The 19,360-nt window shown below is 55.0% G+C and overlaps 1 protein-coding gene across 1 annotated transcript in view; it reads right to left on the reverse strand.

Annotated features, from left to right (window-relative positions):
• LOC307056526 (BCL-6 corepressor-like) overlaps positions 1-19,360 on the reverse strand; it is a 42,456-nt gene that overhangs the window by 11,833 nt on the left and 11,263 nt on the right. The window contains 12 exon segments of the mRNA XM_079709342.1: positions 4,785-4,971; positions 5,443-5,496; positions 6,146-6,660; positions 6,663-6,780; positions 6,784-6,890; positions 6,893-8,918; positions 8,920-8,976; positions 9,928-10,006; positions 11,328-11,456; positions 13,606-13,669; positions 13,943-14,020; positions 14,538-14,669. Coding sequence (XP_079565468.1) covers positions 4,785-4,971; positions 5,443-5,496; positions 6,146-6,660; positions 6,663-6,780; positions 6,784-6,890; positions 6,893-8,918; positions 8,920-8,976; positions 9,928-10,006; positions 11,328-11,416 — 3,232 coding nt within the window. The 5' untranslated portion in view covers positions 11,417-11,456; positions 13,606-13,669; positions 13,943-14,020; positions 14,538-14,669.

Below are 19,360 nucleotides of genomic sequence, written 5' to 3' on the forward strand. Positions count from 1 at the left end.
TGCACACACAAGGGTCAAGGGCAATTTCAAAGAACTCAACCAGATTGCTACAAGTCCGTCTGTCCTCTTTCCACACCCGTGGGGGGAAAAGCATTTCACTGCCATCGAGGGGCTGCTCCTATTTCCTGTCTAGGAAGAGGGCCCTCAGTGACACCAGTCACCCACCTGGCACGTCTCCACGCCTTCCTTCCCAGGCAACAAGCATCTAAAGACATTTCAAAGACAAGACTCCAACCCCTTTCATTGGGGTGAAGGGTGGGGGTGCGGCGGGCAGGGCTGAACTGCTCACACCCCAGCTCCGCCTGTGTCTCTCCTGCCCCCTCTGCTCAATCTAGCATCCACTTGGGGCTTTTCCTCCAATCACCCCAGCCTAACATCACTCCTCACTTTTGCTCTAGCCAAAGAAACAGTTCAACTGCTTTGCTAGTCACATTGTTTCTAACACACAAATAATTCCATAATGATCACTGTGCTGTTAAAGAGTTCCCCGAAGATGACCCTGTGTCCATCACCGGCCGGGGGTGGGGGTGGGTGTATGAGTTTGGTATTTCGTTAACACCTGAGCTAAGCTCCCACAGCCCGTTTTTCTAGATGAAATCATGGACACACCCCTCACATGCTGCTCGCATTCCTCCTCCTCTCCCTAGACCACTTCAAGTATCACTCCCGCTTCTGCCCAGCCAGCTGGTCCCCTGATCAGCCTCTCTTGGGGGCATTCCCAGCATTTAATGGCAGCCAGTTGTGGGGATGAACCTCACCCTGGCCTGGGCTAGCCTGACCTGTGTTCTCAATGGTGGAACACACTTAGCTTTTCTCCAAGGGTATCCCAAGCTGGGACAGGTCCCCATCTACTCTTGCCGGAATGGTGGAATCACCCCAACCGCGAGGGTCTCCTGCCATGGCAGCAGGAGAAACCCCAAACTCCTGGCCTGTGCTTACAGGTGATGCAGCCCAGGCTACCGCAGGCCCGGTGAAGACGGCGTGCTGCAACTCTCACTCTGGCTTCTCTGTGACCCTCTTAAACACTCGGGCAGGAATGGCGCCGCTTTACAACTCGGCCCCCTTCACTTGTAAAGTGGGAATGTTACTGCTAGCCTCCCTCCAGGGTGGGCTTCATAATCACGGGCCGGGCTCAGCACAGAGAAAGGCTGGAAAAATCCCTTTAACCAAAAGATGCCAAGACTTTCAGACCAGCCTGAATCTCAGGCCTGAAATGTAGGAAATTTTAAGAGGTGAGCCCTGCTGGTTACACCATTGGACTTCTCTGGTCCAATCAGCCTTCCCTAAAAGCTCCGTGGGAGGGGATCCATGGAGGAATGGAAGGGCTACCTTAAGAACCCCCATGTCCAATTTGAAAGTTTCTTTTTCCAAACTAGGTCCATCCACCCTTCCCCCAACCCCGGAGCCTTTTAGGGCAAAGATCTCAATTCCCCTCAGCTAAGGCCCCCCAAGACCTTACGCTAGTGTGACCTTACCCAGGCCAGTAATAACCCTGAAGGACACCCACCCCGACTGCCCAAGATGCCCATGGCCACCAGCTATGGGGTAGAGGCTCCGTGTCACTTGGAGCTTCTCAAAGACTGTTCTAACCACGACCCACAGGAGGATTACCCTTGAGGGCAGAAGAGATGGGGAGATAAATAGATACACGGGGATCCTAACCATCAGGCTTTGCCATCATTGCTACTTTTGGCCCTTCTAAAAGTGGGAAGCCATGTGCCCTTGGTCACTCAGTCTAAGCAAGATGTGAACGTGGTCCCTGCAGCATGGTCCTATGACTCACAGCACCTATATCCCAAATTCATTATGGTTGTACCATAGCATCACCTCACAGAAGCATCACCACAGCAACATTTACAAGTCACTGTGGCAACAAAGCACCCTCACCACTGTTGAGCCATGCCCAGTGAGGCCTAAACAAGGTGAGAGGGTTCTGAGTTGCTGGAAGGCTCCCCAGGATTAAAATCCCCTTCTCTGTAGCTTAACTATAGCACCTCCAGTCAGGGCTAACCTTGTTAAAAGTTACACCCGCTACACAAGGAGTGCAGGGGATCTCTGTTCCAAAGTAGTTTACAAACGTGCAGGTGCTCAGCTGGAAGAGAAGTTCCCTGAGCAAAGAAGTTTCATGAAGCCCCTCGACTGAGGCTTCCTCCAGCTCCTGGCCAGGCACTGCCACTGAGCAAGTCCTAGGCCTGTCCCAGCCAAGTGGTTGGCAAGGGAGATGGTTACTCCAAGTTTGAGAAGGAAGGGACCAATGCCTCCTTGCCCCACCCCATCTTCAAATGCCACTGAGGGTTCCTAGTGATGAACTTCCAAGTCTGAGGAACCTCCAAACTCATTTGGTCAACTTCCAAAATAAAAATTTCACTCAGCCACCCATGTGATCATAAAGAATAAATGAGTATCTCGGCCACTGTGTTTTCAAGTTAATTCCTTTTTTTAAACAAGCCCCTAGCAACAAGATGCACCCGCACCAGGACAACCAGGGCCGCGCAAACAGCACCCACCACCTTGGAATCTCCTGGTCCCTCCATGGGTAGGGGCTGCCTCAGAAGGGGGAAGGCATCTTGAAGGCGTCCTGGACCCTCTCTGTGACCCCTGCCCGGCCCAAATCCCCGCCCCAGCTCCCATGTGCTCACAGCTCGGCTCTCGGCCACACCGACACCCATGAGAAGGACCTGAGCCCATATCAGCTGAAGACATCATGGCCCAAGAACAAGAAGGCCCATTCATATCCAGCTGAATGGAATGAACACCTGCTGTGCCTTGGATGTGGAGGCCGCAGTAAGAACAGTGGCCCCTTCAGGTCACCTTTCCTGACCAGCTATTTGCAAACCCCACGTCTGTACAAGACAGAGGGTGGATGGGGAACCCACCTCCGTTGCCCCAATCTTTCAAACGGAGCCCCTCACCTTCCCCAACCCTTCTCCTGCCCTCCCATGGTGGCGATTCATGGCTCACTGGGCCATGTCCCAGGTGCTCCAGGAAGAGACCCGTCGGTCGGTCTGAGATGGGAGGCAGGCGGTGGGGGGAGGGGGCTTTCGGAATCATCTGGGGCTCAGGCCCTGCTCCCCATCAGCCACACCGAGTTCTCGTCTCCACGCTCAGCAGGAAAGACTGGGAAGGACGCACACAAACGTCTCTGGGAAGAAGGGCGGGTGAGGCCACTGAGACGTGAAGGGCAGCGGCCACCCTGGGTTTGGCCACGTTGCTGGAGAAAAGGGCGAGAAGACTCGAGGCCGGTTAACTGCCCGCTCCCTTCCTCCAGCCTCCCTCACCGTCCACCCACAACAGGCAGATCCCCTCCTCAGAAAAGTGCAGCCCCGTGAACTTGGCCTTGCCCACTTTCATCACATCTCTCTGAGAAACTTCCCCAGGAGCTGAGTTATGAGGCCACTCAGGAGGGTAAGGGCTGCGTGTCCGCTGTGAGCACAGGCAAGGAGGGAGGCCTTCTTGCTGCTTCACTCCAGGGTGGCCTGGACCCTCCGTTTTTCACTCCAATCCCGAGGGGGAGGAGCTCGGAATCGTCTACTCCAGGCACATCAAGAGCCCCATCCCTCGGGTAAGGCCGCCACTGACTAGCCCCAGAAATCCCCTTCTACGGGAGCCACGTAGGACAAACCGGTCCCGGTGTGGCTTACCCAGAACCCTGGCCACAGGCCTTTGTCTGACCCCAAAGATGAGCTGGGGGAGGGCAGTGCTCCAAGCAGCAGAGAGATGCACACGCTGTTGCTGACCACAATTTTCCCGAACTGCATCAGGCACCCACGACCTAAGCGTGCGGGCGAATGCCGACCCTACGACTGGGTCCAAGGGCCTGGGCCTCCCAAACGTGCCCACCACCCCCGACTGTCCCGTCTCAGGAGGATTTCACGCCCACCCTGTCCTCGACGTTCACCTAGGTGCCCTCACTCACCATCACCGGTGAGGTTTCTGGGGTCCGGAGCAGGCTGCAGGCCACAAGCACGCACACTGAAGAAAGAGGGAGAAAGACCTCCACTTGCTGCCAACACATCTCATTAGCCCAGGAAGTCTCGAGGGCAAAGCCCGAAGTCAACCCCAGTGGGGGAGCAGCTGATGGGACCGCAGAGTGTGACTCGAGGCAAACACTAGCTTTCTCTCCAATTTGGCCTCCAAAACATAATACACCCCGTCTGGTAGGAAGAACGCCCTCGTTTATCCCACGCCCTTGGAGCGTGCTGTCAACTCCTAATGACTGCAAACAAGCCTGCCACAGAAAATAATTATGCTCATCTCTCTGGTGCCTTCATCAGCCCTCAATCTCATTTTAACGAAACCTCTGCCTTTGGAGGGAGAATCCGAGTACTCTCCACTCCCTCCCACAGGAGACTGTCACTCTGGAGGGTCTGGCTCTGGCTGCAAGTGTCATTCCACTGCTACCAAAAACCCGTATCCGTACCTGCTACAAAACAGAACACATACCTGCTACGCTGGAGGTCTTGCACTGCCATTCCTCTGCTCTACTGTATCAGACTATTACTAACTACAGGACTAGCATTTCTCCGGAAAAAGGAGATGCGTGCCAGGAAACAACATTTCATAGGTGCTTCACTCCTGGATGCCGCAACGCTCAAAAGGACAACCAGCCTTGCAATCCACAGCTGGGAAGGATGGCCAGAGCAGCCCGTTCTCCGAACAGCCAGCACCCAGACGCTGGGCCGTCGGAAGCGTACTGTTTCCTCTCACCTCCCTCGGCACTGGGAGCGGAACCGCCCCGTTCCCACCGACGTGGTACCACACGCGAGCCGCCTGGGTTCACTTACATGTCTCACTGTCGTTCTGGTCGGCAATGGCCTCCTCCGGGGCGACCGACTTTGGCTTTTTGTCCTGACTTCCTTTCAGCCTTTCCCAGTCAGCGGGGCTGAATTTGCGCACCTCGGAGTCTTTGGTCGTGGGGTGGCCACCTTCTCGCTCTTTCATCTCCACCTCTGAGAAGCGCATCACTGCACGCTAGAAAGAGAACAGAGATGGAAAAAAGACACACCTTACCACCAAAGCTATTTCACTGCCCTTACCTTAAAGGAAAGTATCTTCAAAGAAAAGTTTGCCCAAAACCAACCACAATTTATGATACAACTGAGATATTTTAAAATTGAACGATAAAAATGTAAGAGTGTCTATGTGTAACTAGTCACACACTCTTTCTTCGTAAAGCCATATGTATGTAGAGATATATGTGGTGTGTATGTATAGCCATACATACACCGTGGCATAGAGACAGACATTCTCTTTCGAAGGTAAATAAAACAAAACAAAAACACAACGCAAAGAAAGCGAAACAAAAACACAACAGAAAAGAAAACAAATGCACAATGAATAAAGACGACCATGGCCCACAAACTTCCCTTTGTATATTTGGAAATGAAATTTAACTCAAAAGGTTTATGGAAGATTCTAGTAATAAAAATTTGAACAACTGACCTCACAGTAAGCAGCGGGTAGACATAAAATACTGTCCTCTTGTAATCCTTCCATCTATGTAATTAAAATGGGCACTCAATGCATCATTTAGATAACTTCATCCATTTTTATATGCATAAACCAATTTTTTTCTTAACATTGCAAAACAATTTGGCTTTATTTGTCTTCTAATTAAAAGTAAAATATCTTAAGGAAATTCCTATACAACATCTATCATTCACTAGCAAGTTAAATACATACTCTATCCCTTTAAGCAAGGTTTGCTTTGTTTTTTTTTGTTTGTTTGGTGGAAAAAAAAATTGCACGAATCTCACAGACAGGCGGCCGCTACACACCTCCACCAAGTATCACATAAGGCATTCTAAGCAGCGCTTTTAGGTATATTTGTTAACGTACAGTAACGGCAGAGAAATCAAAGCGATTGATAGGTAAATGTCATGCAGTCTTTTAGACATCCTTCGCAATAATTAAAACTTCCGTTATCAGCATTCGAGTGGAGTTCGCTTAAAATCTACAGAATAACTTAAAGTATCCACTTACGTCCCCTTACTGGACACATTTCAAACATTTAAATTATCCTAAGCTTCATTAACCAAATCAGCCCGGTGTCCTGCCCTATCATACCCCCGGCCCCCTCCTCTTCACACATTAAAAAAACCTGACAACTGGTCAGGCTCCTGAAATTCGGGTGGGGGGCGCTCACCTGCAATGCCCGCTGCTCCCGGCCGAGCTGACTGGAGTCTGCGTACAGTCCGGTAGCGACACACTTGAACCGGTCACCCACGTAACCAGCGGAGTTTGCGATTCTCTTTGCCAGCTTAGATGGCTTCGGGTTCAGAACTTTGCCATCGGTTGATCCTGCCTCGTCAGCTCCGTCTTTGGTGTAGGTGGGGGTGACGTCCACACTCGGTGGGGCACCGCCCACGCAAAATGGTTTGGGATCCTCTTGGGTTTTCCCGAAAGCGACCGCAGAGCCGTCGCTCCCCAGGGTCGGCTCCAGGAATGGAGTCGAGACCGGCGTCGCCAGGTTCTCCTTGTTGGTTACCGCTGGAACATTCTTCTTGCTTAAGACGGAGACTGGCTGGCCCGGAGCCTGTTTGAAAGTATAGGCTTCGTGGAAGTCACTGATGCGCCCCAACTCCTCTCTCAGGGCAATGAAATTCCGGTGTGGCTGTAGAGCCGGGTCAGGCGGGGGCTTGGTGGGCTCGGCACTCTGCTGACACTCTCAGCCGTGAAGCCGGGTTTGGACACGTTAGCGTCGGTTTTCGCATCTGGCTCTTCCCGGAGGAGGTCTACATAGACAAGCTTGTCACTCTTGACGACGGTCTTCCTTTGATTTCAGCTGGGGCTGGGCTTTAGGTTCTTGTCCGCAGGGACTTCTGGATGTAACTTGGTGCTGCCGGCTTCCAGCATCTCAGAAAACCGGTTCCGGAGGCTTGGATCCTCTCGTGGGACCGGTACCTCCTCTCCGGTTTCTCCTCTTTAGTGATCTCGATGGGCGTGTGAGGTATCAACATGGGATGCACCATGCCCAACCCCAACGCGTCCTGGTAGGTCACAAACTCCGGCCTGCCCGTGGGTAGCCCGTAGGGCAGTCCCGGCTTTGGGGCGAGGTGCCCAGGAAAGAGACTGCCATTGGCCAACAACACCGGGTGACGGTAGACAGGGCCTTTGCCGTGTAAGGAGAGGGGACTTATGGCAATGCCCTCGGGTGCTGGGTAAGGCTGGTAACTCCTGGGGTAGGGGATTGGTGGGGACCTGAACGCCTCGTTTGGTGAGAGAAATACTGAGCTCGGCGGGAGGCCATTCTCATTCGCTTTGAAGCTCGGCTCTGGGTTGCTGGCTTTGGCGCCCTTGCTGCCGGTGCCGCCGCTGTGCTTGGCAGGTGTGGTCGGGGGCTGGCCCACGTGCTGGATGACGGATGGCGTGGTATCCACGGAGCTCCTGCTGGTCTTGCTGCCCTCGGCGGTGGCATTTGGGGCCGGCGACGCAGAGGCTGGGCGGCCGGCGCTCGACACCGACCCCGAAACCTTAGTGACCACGGCGTCGGCGGCACCCATGCGGGGACGCGAAGAACTGCGCTGCTGCGGGATGGCCCAGTCCAAGGCCTTGTTTTTCAGCGGCAGGCCTTTGCCATTGTTCTCTTCGTTAGGACTTGGCCCGGGCACCACCCAGGACGAGGGAGCCGTGCTAATGATCTCAGATCTATAGAGAGCACAGCCATTTCCTGGAGGAGATAGAGTTTCTTTCAGAATCTCACTTCCGGAGAGCACTAGGCCGCTTCCAGCTCTGCTGTGAACCAGGACGGTGGGAGCCATCTTTTTCATGTGGTCAGCTTTGGAAGCATCTACATCCACCACTTTAGAGGACAAGTCTAGTGGCTTATCGGTGACGTCTTTGGTAACCGTCTGCTTCTCCAAGAGAGGAGGTGAGCTGCCATCTTTTCTGTCTTCACCTGCTGTTTTCCGGGTGTGCCTGGGAGCTGGCTGGGTGCTTTCGGCTCCTTCGGGAGCCTTTGGATACTTGCTGCTGCAGAGCCTGGCCACGGGGAACTCGCTGCTGACCGTCATGTATGGCTTCGACAGGGTGACCGAGGGTGAGGTGGAGATCCTGGCACAGTGCTTATGGAACTCGGAGTAGGTGTCCGCAGCGGGCTGGGAGGGCAGGTGGACACGGGGTGAAGGCCGAGGCGAGGCGGGCAACAGGAGAGCCGTGTCCCCCGGCAGGCCGCTGGTGACCGCCTTGGCCGAGGGCACCCTAGGCTGCTTACTGCTCTGGATGTGGGGATACGAGCGGGAATCGACCGGGTTCCCAGGACGGATGCCCATCTTCCAGGGCAGGCTTTTGTCTGCGCAGTGGACCAGAGGCGGGATGGCTGGTGAGGCCGAAGGCGTCGAGAGTCTCATGGGCGAGGCCAGGGATGATGGGATGTGGGGACTGATGTGGTGAGGTGGCGGCAGGTAGAGAAATCGCTCCCCATTGGTACAGACCGGAGAATACAGCGGCTGGGCCACGCCGTAGGACTGCTGAGGTAGCAAGGCCTTGTACGTGTTCAGGGAATACTTCTTTGGCGAGTCGACGAAAGGGTAGATGGCTGGCGTGGCCCCCTCCATGTAGGGATTGACCCAGGGCAGCCGCAGGTAACTAGCACCATTGATGTTGAGCGGGCTCTGTTTGTCGCTGGCAGGTCTGTCCAAGCCCAGTGTTTCTGCCGTGGGGACAGCACTTTTTTGTATTCCGGGTGGCGTTTTGTATATAGCACTGAAGCCATTTGGGGGTTTTCCGGAGACAGCGGAGGTCTCCACCGTCTCGGGTGTATTCGGTTTGAACTGCATCTCTGGGTTTCTTTTGGAAGAAAACCCCAGACCACCTATGGTTGTGGCAGCCTCCCGCCCTTTCTCTGAGCCCAGTCCACACGAGCGAGAATAGACGATGTTTCCGGGGACACGCAGCCCTTCCCGGATCAGACCGGTGCGTGCGGTCCAGGCTCAGCGCTGCCAGGCCATCGATCCGATGGGCCGTGGTCGTGTCCACCTTCGCAGAAGAAGAATATGGGTATTACCGAGGACATGCCTTCAAAGCAGCCCATCCCAAAGAGAAACCGCCGACTAGCTCAATAGGACATCAGCCTCAACATCTGAGCCGAAACGGTTAAAAAATAAAGGATTCACAAGGTCTTTGGCCCCCTCCTCGCTTATCCAGAACCCTCCTCTGCCTGCCGCCTCACCTTTGTCCAACTAGTATCCTCAAAGCACGGAAAACATTGGTCCCTTTAGACTTGAGGCCCCTGCATTAATTCAGTCATCTATTAACTCTGGAAGATCCACCTTCTCAGCAAAAATTCTTTGCTGCAACTGAGGTGATACCAACTCCACTGCTCTCAGAACCACCCTCGTGGGGTACAGAACTCGGACTCACCCTCCCCAGGCCCCAGTCAGGTTGGGGCGGGGCGATGTGCACTGCGTTTTTCCCGGATGGAGCTGGAGCGGGGAGGCGTTCTTTAACATAACAAAAACCAATCTTCAGGGGACAGCAAGGAATGAAGGACTTGAGCCGTCTCATTTCTAAATCAATACAGAGGCCACGGGTCAAACTGCAGTTGTGTCTTTTGACTTCCTCTCCCTGGTATCTGAAGACAGCTCTGTTTCATATTTTACTGGGAAGGTAAACCCTAAGGGTCTACTTGGAGGCTACACATTTATCCAGCTGGGAGCACTGATGTGGCACGTAGCTTATCGAAGAAAAGGCGGCACGTATCCCACCAGTCACCAGGGGACGAGGACGTAAATGGCGAGCACAGCCAAGAAAGCGAGCCAGGAAGAAATTGGGTGAGGCTTCCTCCTGCGGCCTAGGCTTTCTACTCAGCCCTGCCCTGAAACACCCCGCCCCGCCCCCAAAAGGCCCTTTAATGGTATGCAAATGAATGCACGATTGATTACAGATCACTGATACTCAGCACATCAACAGAAGCCATTCATCTCTTACCACGTTGTGATTCAAGGGATTTTCTTCCCTTAGTTCCAGTCTGGCCTTTGAAGTGTCACCTTCGTTTACAGGAATTTTCCTATTTAGAAGGACACACCAACTTCATGAAAGCATTCCTCACTTAATCCATCTTTCATAGATTGCCCCAGAATAGACCAGTTTCTAATAACTCCGTTTTTCCAACTGCCCTTAAAAAAAAAAAAAATCCTCCCCAATGGCCCATATTGAAAGTTGTCCCCGAATGGTGATTCAACGGGACTGGGAAAAACAAAGGAAAGGCAGGGCAACAGGGATGTGAAATCACAGATGCTACGTCCTCGAGGTGGGTAAGGCAGAAATTCTGCACAACCACGTCACCCTCACAATTTTTTCTCCAGAGAGGCCGGGCAGGACAGTCCGGGCTCTGCTGTCCTAGCAGACCCTTATAAGCTCTACCTGAGGACAGGAATGAAGTAATACAATGTCCAAAGCCAAAGTGGGGACCTCAAGGCTGGAGTCTGCGAGCTGGCTACATCAATCACTTCTGTGTTACCCGTGAGGACAGTCTTTCAAAACTTTTCCCCAAACAAAGTTAGGTACCATGTCCTATGAAACTGGTTTCCATGGTGATAATGAAGCCATATTTGACTGCCTCTATCAAAATGATGGGGGATAACACACTAATATCGTACAAATGTCAGCTGCTCCAGGGGATGCCGCACATCTGTGCCAGGCTGCTTGCGGCTGCCCCTGGAACTTGTTATCAGAGAGCATCGATAATGAAAGTGCTTGGTGCCAACTTCCAAATCCCCAGGATAAAATCACTGACAAGCGGCAGAGAGAAGTTTCATCATTACCCGGAAGAGCAGCTTCAATTATCTACTGCTTAGCTGCCTCTACCCCGCACTCCAAAATTACTGATGAGGAAGCATAACAGAGCTGCCGGGTGACTGAAACCAGGAGCCAGTGGCCTCGCTTAACAGGTGGCGGAGGACGCAGAGAAACCCTGGGCTTCAATGGTGTGAAGGGTGGCTATCGTCCCATTTATTACTGAGCAAACTATTTGTTTTAAAAGCACATCGAAGGCCGATCCACCTGGGCCCACACTCCTGACATTTAGAGTTAAAGCAGCATATAGACTGGGATTAATTCTCCTTCGTAAATATGAAATAATAAATTAAGGACGAGAGTGCACTGAAAGGCCGTTTTAGGGGCTAACCTCTTAAAGGGCGGCAATGCTTCGCTGAGCCAGATTGCCTGTTAAAACTGTAAATCAAGGGCCACCAGCTAGGCAGGAGATCTCCCCCCTACCCCCTTAGGGCCCACTCCGGCTGTGAGGACATGAAGGGGGAGGCTCTGCTCAGGAGCCCTGGGGAAGGACCCACGCTCTCCCCAGGCCTCAGCCGGACACGCGCATTTACCTGTCGTCGCTGATCCCACACATGCGGACCCTCTCGCTGTTCATCCAGCTGTGAACGTTCCCATACGGGGGGGGCGGTGCTGAAAGCATGTCGTCTTCTTGGATGGCAGCTTTTCTTCAAGCGTCTAGTCTGTTTAAAACAAAAAGAAGCCCAGGAGGTTGAATAAAAAAGGAGCCAAAGAGGGAACAAGAGAAACCCTCCTTCTAGGCACTTCATACGAATGCACTTGGGAAGGCAGACCCTGCTCCACGTTCTACAGATGGCCAGAAGCAAAGGAACACACCTGAGCCAGAGGTTCAAGGAGGGAGGTGGAACTTCCCTGGCAGGAGGCGATGGGGATGCAGAGAGTTCAAGAGCCACAGGCCACACCATTCAAGGTCCAGCACGTGACACCCTTAACCTGCCCTTCTCCCTTCTCCCTTCCCCTTTCCCAGCCTTTTGGAGAACACACTTGGATCGAAAGTGGACGGTGCTGGATTCCAGGGAGCCCCACATTGACTCTTCTTGTGGCTGAAAGGATTGGGGACGGGGGTGGGGTGTGGGATAAAAGGCACAACAGTCCGGTGTGGCAGCCCAAACTACGACTCACTTCCACGGCTGCGGTGCGTGTGACTTACAGATGGAGGGGTAAAAAGAGTCAGTGGGCTGGAGAGCCACCCCACCCGAGCCCTAGATTGGATTAAGCCCCAGACCTGGGTGGTTTGGCCTGGGAGCTGCAGAGGGAGGCGGCTGAGTAATTCAATGACGCCTGCTCGCTGGGGACCAGCGATCAGGAGCGAGTGCAGAAATCGTAGCAGCCCAGGCTGCCGGGCTGGGCCTGGGGCTGCAAGATTCCGGCCCACGGGGAGCAAGCAGAAGCCACCCGTTTTCCGTCTACCGGGAGGAGGGGGGAGGCTGCTGAGGCACAGGGGAGAGCCCCGCCCCCTCCTTAACTTCCCGGCCCACCAGCCCCACCCACACCACATTCTAGTTTGCTGCATGAGTGAAGGGTCAGGACAAGCTGCATTTCATTCACAAGATTATCACGGTGCAGTGATTCATCCTCGTGCAGGATTTTAATTGCTCTTTGGAGGTTGAGCCGTTTCTTTTGACTGCGCTTCAGCTCCATATCCTGCTGTTAAATGCTGGGTTAATAATAAATAAGTAGGGGAGCCTTTAATGCCTGGGACCGATGGCCCTAGGCAATTCCCCTGCTCACAGACTCCCTTGTCCGGGGCGGGGTGGCCGGGGAGGGCCCCCCCCCCAGCCACGGCCTCTTTACACAGGACCCAAACCTGAGTGTGAAATCACTGGTGTGCAGCTCATGGGGGCAACCTTTCTTTCTCCTCCCTCACACACCCACCCACACAGCTTCCGAAAGCCCAAATGTTCCCCAAGTCGACACATTTCCTTTGTTAGCAGGAAAAAATACGCAAATGCTTGCTTTTACACTTTAGCACACGGAGCTGACCTCCAGGTCTGTTGGGTGGGAGCCACCAAGGACTGGGGACTCTTTTTCCGAGAGTGACTAGGGGTGGGGTCGGGGAGCACCTGGGAGACCTGAATCCCAAAGCCAGCCAGGCTATCCCTCTGCATTTCTTTGTCCTAACACAGGCTTTTGTCCACCAGCATCCCCCATCGGCCCCTATACAGAAGAGAACACCGTCTGTTCATCAAGAGCCCCACGCCGCAGACACACGGCGCGTAGTTAGAGCTCAACGATGAAGCTGGAGGAGAGGCAGGGATCTCCCAGTTGTGTCCGGCCTGGTGGGATTCTAGAGAAGCTATTTCTTTAGGAAGCGTCCCTTTCTTTAGACAGACTGGGGCATTTCCAGTGGCTGGCCACAGTGCCCCGAAAAGGTGGACTCAGATGGACTTGGGCATCAAGGAAGGTTCTGTGGGGGGCTCACGGGCTGTTCTTCCGTGTTTCGAACATACAGATCAAGTTGGGGGCAGGCCACCACTAGTGCAGGGCCGACCAGAAGGCACGTTCAACAAAGTGTCCCCTCCCTAACCCCTGCAGCCCCTTCTACAAAAGGAAGACCAAAAGGAAGATGTCCAGGGAAGCCTCATCTAAAAGGTGGAGGAGCAACATTCCTCGGTGCAAGTGTCCTGGCCGTGGCTGCAGCGGGAGGACCACACCATGCCACCCCCTGGCTGGGTGTCATGATGAAATTTGGACATTATACCAGAAGCCAAAGGGTCACTCCATCAAACCCTTAAGAAAAGGATGAGGGACGAAGCGTGTGTGCCCTCGAAGCCCCAATCTCCTTCTGGTGCTCCAGTCTTCAAAACTTACACAAGCTGCCTCTTACATGTCTCCTTTAGTTGTCACCTTGGGACAAGGACCTCTGAGCACCTGACTGAGGAAACAGAAAGGCCCCTGCCACAATCATCCTACTGAACCCTCTCCCCTCCCCTCAAAAAGGGCCAGCAGCCCCCTTCCCTTGAAAGGGCTTTTCTTTAGAAAGGGCGGCCTGGACTTAGCATGAGAGGGGAATGCAGTTTAGAGACACCTGGGACCATGGGGTGCTTTCAAAGCCTCTCCCCGCCCTTCCACGTCTTGACTGGTGGGGTTTTCAATATTAACGCCGCACAGATAAATAACACCCAGTGTCAGGATGAAGTGTTCTTACGTGCACAGGGTCAGATGGAGGGTTGAGGCCCCGAGCGTGGTCCGGTGTCACGGGAGTGGGGGCGGGGCGGGGGGCTGGCTGTGAAGAAACAAGAGGAGGAGGGGCAAGGCTCAGTACTGGATCCTGCTGACTACACCCCACACACACCCACACACACACACCCACACACACACACCCACACACACACACACACACCCACACACACACACTTATAAACTTTAGCTGCCCCATGAACTTTTTGTGAACTGTTTAAAAGTGGAGGTCTGTTGAACAAACAGGGGCGCCACTGCCAGCCATAATTTCATTGCAACGAGCTAAAGACTTTTAACTCTTCAGGTTCCGGGCCAAAGATGGACCTGAGCAGAAAGGGCCAAGGAGCCGGGGGCCCTGCCTGGCGTGAGGCCCTTCTCCAGAGTGACAGCCCAAATCCTGGGCAGGAACACCCTCATCCTGGGCAAAGGCCATACTGCGTACACCCCACCATCCCTGAAGAACGGGCCCACCCCCATCTCTCTGGGATGTAGGACTAAACTAACTAAGGGGATCTTGGGCGCAAGGGACACAGAGATAGGGTCAGAGACACCGCCACGCTCACCCCATTCCTCTTCTAGAAGCGGCTATTGAAATAGTTCGGGGTCTTTCTTACTTTCTTCTTCTTCTTTTTTTTTTAACCTCCAAGGAAAAGTTCTTCAAAAGTGACTTCCCTGGCCCTTGGCTGTGGGTCATGCTGCAGGGGGCAAATGACGTGATTTAGATGGCAGACAGAGCAGGCGCTTTGCTGCTGTATGTAAGAGGCTCATCTGCCCTTATTTCTCAACGACCCCCCCCTTTTCTTCCACAGGTGGGTGATGCTTCTGGAAGTGCCAAGATGTGTGAAGTCAGTCATGAAAAGCACTTTACAAGCACCAACCTGTTTCCAGTGGGAGCTGCTAAGCTACACCTTGGCTCTGGGTTTTAACCCTTTTTTCCAGCAGTGGAGAGAAGGGGGCAAGGATGTGGGATAGGGATGAAGAGGGAAGGTGGCCAAGAGAAGGGGTCAGCCGGGGAGACGGAAGAGCGTCTGGTTTCTGAAGAACAGACCAGGAATTGTGGTGGCTGCCCGCTGAACACCCAGTTCTGGGAGAGACCCGGCTTGCAAAACGCAGACTTGCAAGCGTGGTCTCCGGCTTTCGGTCTGGCCCTAGGGCAAGCACAGGAGAGCTTGAGTCTCCCTCCACAGACTTGGGCAGTCATCTGGTCCGGGAGCCAGGAGATATGATTAGCATCCGAGCTTGGCCTGGACGCTGGGGAGAAGAGCCTGATTGGCAGAAAGAGGTCAGAGGGACCAAGATTAGGAGCTGTCCCCCCAGCCTCGGCATCCCTGAGCGAGGGCACCTTGGCCCTCTGTGAAAAGACACGAGGGGGCACACGGGTCCCCAGCTGCACCCACCACCGTTCTGCCGATTCCTGCCATGAAGACACCATTATGGAATGAGGAGCAGGAGAGAACGTTTGTTTTGTTTTGTTTCTTTAAAGGCGACTTCCCTTGGCAGGCAACACACAGGTTGCAAAGGAAGGAGCAGTGGCCGTGAGAGGCTGGCGTGAGCGCAGGGAGGAAGGCAGCACCAGGCCACTCCCGCCACCTCTCCTTTCTCTCCACCCCAGCTTCTCCTGGCACCGGGCCACTTTCCACTGCCTCCGCCCTTGAGGCGCTGATGGATTGGTTCAAGTCTGCACAGCACGCGTGTCAAGTGACAGCGACGGAATGGGAAGCAGTGCCACCAAACCATCCCAACTCCACTCCAATACGAACGGTGCCCCTTCCTAGGGCCTCACTCTCTAGGCACCCCATGCCGCATCAGGCACTTATCCAGTTAGTGACCAAGAAGACCTGGACAGGTTTTGGGGAGCTTCCGGCTCAGAAGGCCGGGCAGACGGCAGGGCTCCCAGCCAGCATGCCATGTGCCACGGTCCTCCGTAGGCTGAGGACCTCTTCGCGGAAGGGGTGTCTCTCACTGCACCGGCATGGCTGGTTCTCTGTGGAGGACACGCGCGCGCGCGCAGTCACCACAGCCTCCCAGCTCCCACTCTCATCCACGGCGTGTCTCTGGGCAGGTGGCCGGACCTCTTCAACTCTGGCCCCCTCATCTGTAAATATCTGGCACCGTGTTTTCCAGAGGATTAAACTGCACTATGGACTTGAGTTCTGCCTGGCAATAGCTGGTGCAGGCCACATCTAACCCATTAAACAGCATCTGACTCCACTAAACAGTCTACGTAACAAACAAACCCCAGAATGGCTATACAGTTTTCTTGCGTCAGAGGGAAGGCTGAGGCAGGGACACAGAGGGGGCCAGGGAGGGGTGACCTTCTGCAGAGTGTGTGGCTTCCATGGAAGCCCAAAGCTCATGGCGCGGGAGCCCTTCCTGGGACTGCTCCAAGCGCAGACTGAGTCACACACAGACACTTCTCTACTGGCGTCAAGGAAGGGAGGGATGAAGTTCCTATCTTAGCAATGGGGGCCGCGAGGAGGTGGGAGATGAGAAAAAGCGGTCCAGGGTGTGCAGCGTTGGGGCAAGTCCTCCTGGGATGTTTTCCCCAGTATGTGTAGCAGTGGGGAGAAGGGAACCCCAAGGATGCCCCCAGGTCGGGGCGAGGGTCGCAGGCTTCCTGGGGTGTGGCTGAAGGAGGTCGCCCGACGGGTCCTGCAGCCGGGCATGGGTGCTGGGGGGGAGTGGGGGGTGGGAGGAGTGATCCAGCCTGCCCAGGCGCTGTCTCTTGGCACACTCCAAGTCATGGCTGTCGCCGCCTCCAGAGGCGTCCCCACTCACGACCCAAGTTTTGCATTAGTAACAGAGCTGCGGAGCAGGAGTGCGGGGGTGACGGGGTGGGGGACGGGAAACTCACGCGGCTGGCCCTGACCTTTTGAGCAACCAGAACCTTCCCTGCCTCCTCCCAGGGCGCCAGGATAGCGCCGCGAGCCACTCGGGTCAGTCGGGAGTGAACTTGGCCCGCAGCGGCAGCGGCGCGGTGGCGGCGGCTGCGGCGGCGGCGGCGGCGAGTGGGGGAGGGGCGCCCCCTCCCCCGCCTCAGCCCTGAGCACGGATCGGTCGGCAACAAAGGGATTTGCTCTCCCACCACACACCCCCGCGCTGCCGCAGGCTCCGCGCCCCTCCTACGCCAGGTCCCCGCGCGGGGCCGCCCGCCCCACACGCACCCCCCCCGCCCGACCGTCCAGGACGGTCTCTCGGCCAGCCCCCGACCCCAGCTCACCCCGCCCGCGCGCTCCTCTGGGCTCCCCCTTCCCAGGCGCCTGCCGCTGAATCTCTGACAAAAAGCAACTTTGGGTGGGCGCACGGAGAACCCAGGATGCGCGGCGGCGCGCCCCAGGGGAGTGGGCACTGACTGGAGACCGCTCCGGCCCATCATCCTGCGCTCCCTTCGGCCAGTCTGGAGTGTTCTCTCCGTGGAAGCCTCCCCCACCTTCCCCGATTCAAAGATGCAAGCCAGGTGTAGCCAGCTGTAAAAGGGGGCTCGGGGGCTTGGGGAGGGGGGCACCAGCAAGGATCGACCGGGAGAGCCGCTGCCAAACCGGGGCTGCCCGCCACACACCCCCTTTCCCAAAAACAGAGCCGTGGCCCCCCGTCAGCTCTTGGACCAACCTCAGACACTTCCCCTTCCCCCCGCCAACCCGCCCCCCACCCCGACGCCAGGCCTCGGCTTTTTGTTCCTTTCACTTTCTTTCACGGTTGTGCCACACACAACCACGCGTGTATGCAAGAGGGGGCCCCATTTGGAAGCTGGTGTCCCTCAACAGGAGGCAGCAGCCCAGGACAGGAAACCGAGGTTGAATGCAATTCATCAACCTTACTCCTCTCCTCCCCGCCAACCCACCCTCCACACCCCCTCGGGTCTGGTCCCTACAGGCTGGGTTCCCACTTGGAGTCTACACAACCTGGAGGCAAATCCAGAATAAACGATCCATAGACCACGACTCTAGAGGGGGTGTCACTGCACTGCAGCCTCCATCAGGGCTTTGTAGAAATAAAGTGAACTCACTGCAAACTCCTACCCCCACAAGGAACAAGCTAGACCAGAAAGCTATTAACGACAGCTATCATTAGTACACACAGGAAGCACAAAGGAACTTTTTACGAATAAAAGATGCATAAAACACAGGGTCCTGTGATCTGCACCCGGCTTCCCTGCTGATTGTGTGCAGCCTGGGAGTCCTGGGAAGGCTGGGGATGAGGGTCAGAGGAGGACAGGGGCTCCCACTTTCTTTACGAGGAACAATAGGAACCCCACGTCTGTTCATCTTGGAACCCGGAACACCACAAACAAAGCTGTGGGAAAACTGCGGTAGACGTGGGGGCCCGTGAATTTTTCTAGCTGTTCAGAGCTTAATTACTCCTCCTTGATCCGTGGGACCAGACACGACACCACCAAGGTTAAAATGCCCCAAACAGCGCCGAGCAGATGTGAGCGAGCTGGCAGACGCGCAAATGAGGCCTGCCTCGGAGCACGATAACAAGTGACTAATACGTTGCATATCGTTGAAAGAAAATTATTTTTCTCTAATTTGCATTTGCTTCGGGGGAAAAAAAAAGCCAACCAGAGTCCCTCTTCACAAGCACGAGTCTAATCCTGGAAATGCAGCCCGGCTGCTTTAAGAGAGCTGGAAGGAGGGCAAGACTGCCAGCGCTTTGGCGTTGCAGGCTTGTTTATCTTTCCGCCTTTCCTCCAAGGCGAAACTCGTTTTGCAAGCAACATTCCTACAGAAAATGGCACACGTCCTAAAAAGAGACCAATTTATAGAACCGGCACCGAAGTTCATGTATCATTCCAGAAGCATCTCCCAGCTCCCCACTAGGGAACCCAACTAGATGTACAAGTCCACATTATAACTCAGAGAGTAGATGTGGGGGCGGGGGGGAGCGGAGGTGGACCCGTAATTTGCAGATATCCTGCAAGCTGTACACTCAGGGGCCGGAATCACACAGAAGGGCAGGATATAGAATTAAGTCAGCTCTAAATGATCCTCCAAAGCCCGGGGGCCAGGGCTGCGGAAGCCTTCAACCTTGAGGTTGGGGGGAGTGGTGCTTACACCCAGCTTGCCCCAGGACAGCCCAGGGGCAGGCCCAGCTTCTGGACCATCCTGAGGACCATCCTGAGCCCGCCAGCTTGGACCGGCCCAGCGGGGTATTGCTGCCACCCACCAACTGTTCTCCCTCCCACCCTGGCGCCTCCCCGCACTGCCTGGCAGAGGACCAGGAACTCAGAGAAGGCCGGGCTGTGGGCATCTAGTTGATTAAGTCACAGAGGGGGTGGCGCTGTGGGCAGACCTCAAGACAGCACCGCTGGTCCTGCAGCTGAAAGGCAAGTGCGCTCTTAAAAACCGGGAAGGCAAAGGGAGGCGGGTGATCAAAAGCCGACTTG

Source organism: Hyperoodon ampullatus (assembly GCF_949752795.1).
Source record: "Hyperoodon ampullatus genome assembly, chromosome: 7".
Taxonomy (NCBI): Eukaryota; Metazoa; Chordata; class Mammalia; order Artiodactyla; family Ziphiidae; genus Hyperoodon; species Hyperoodon ampullatus.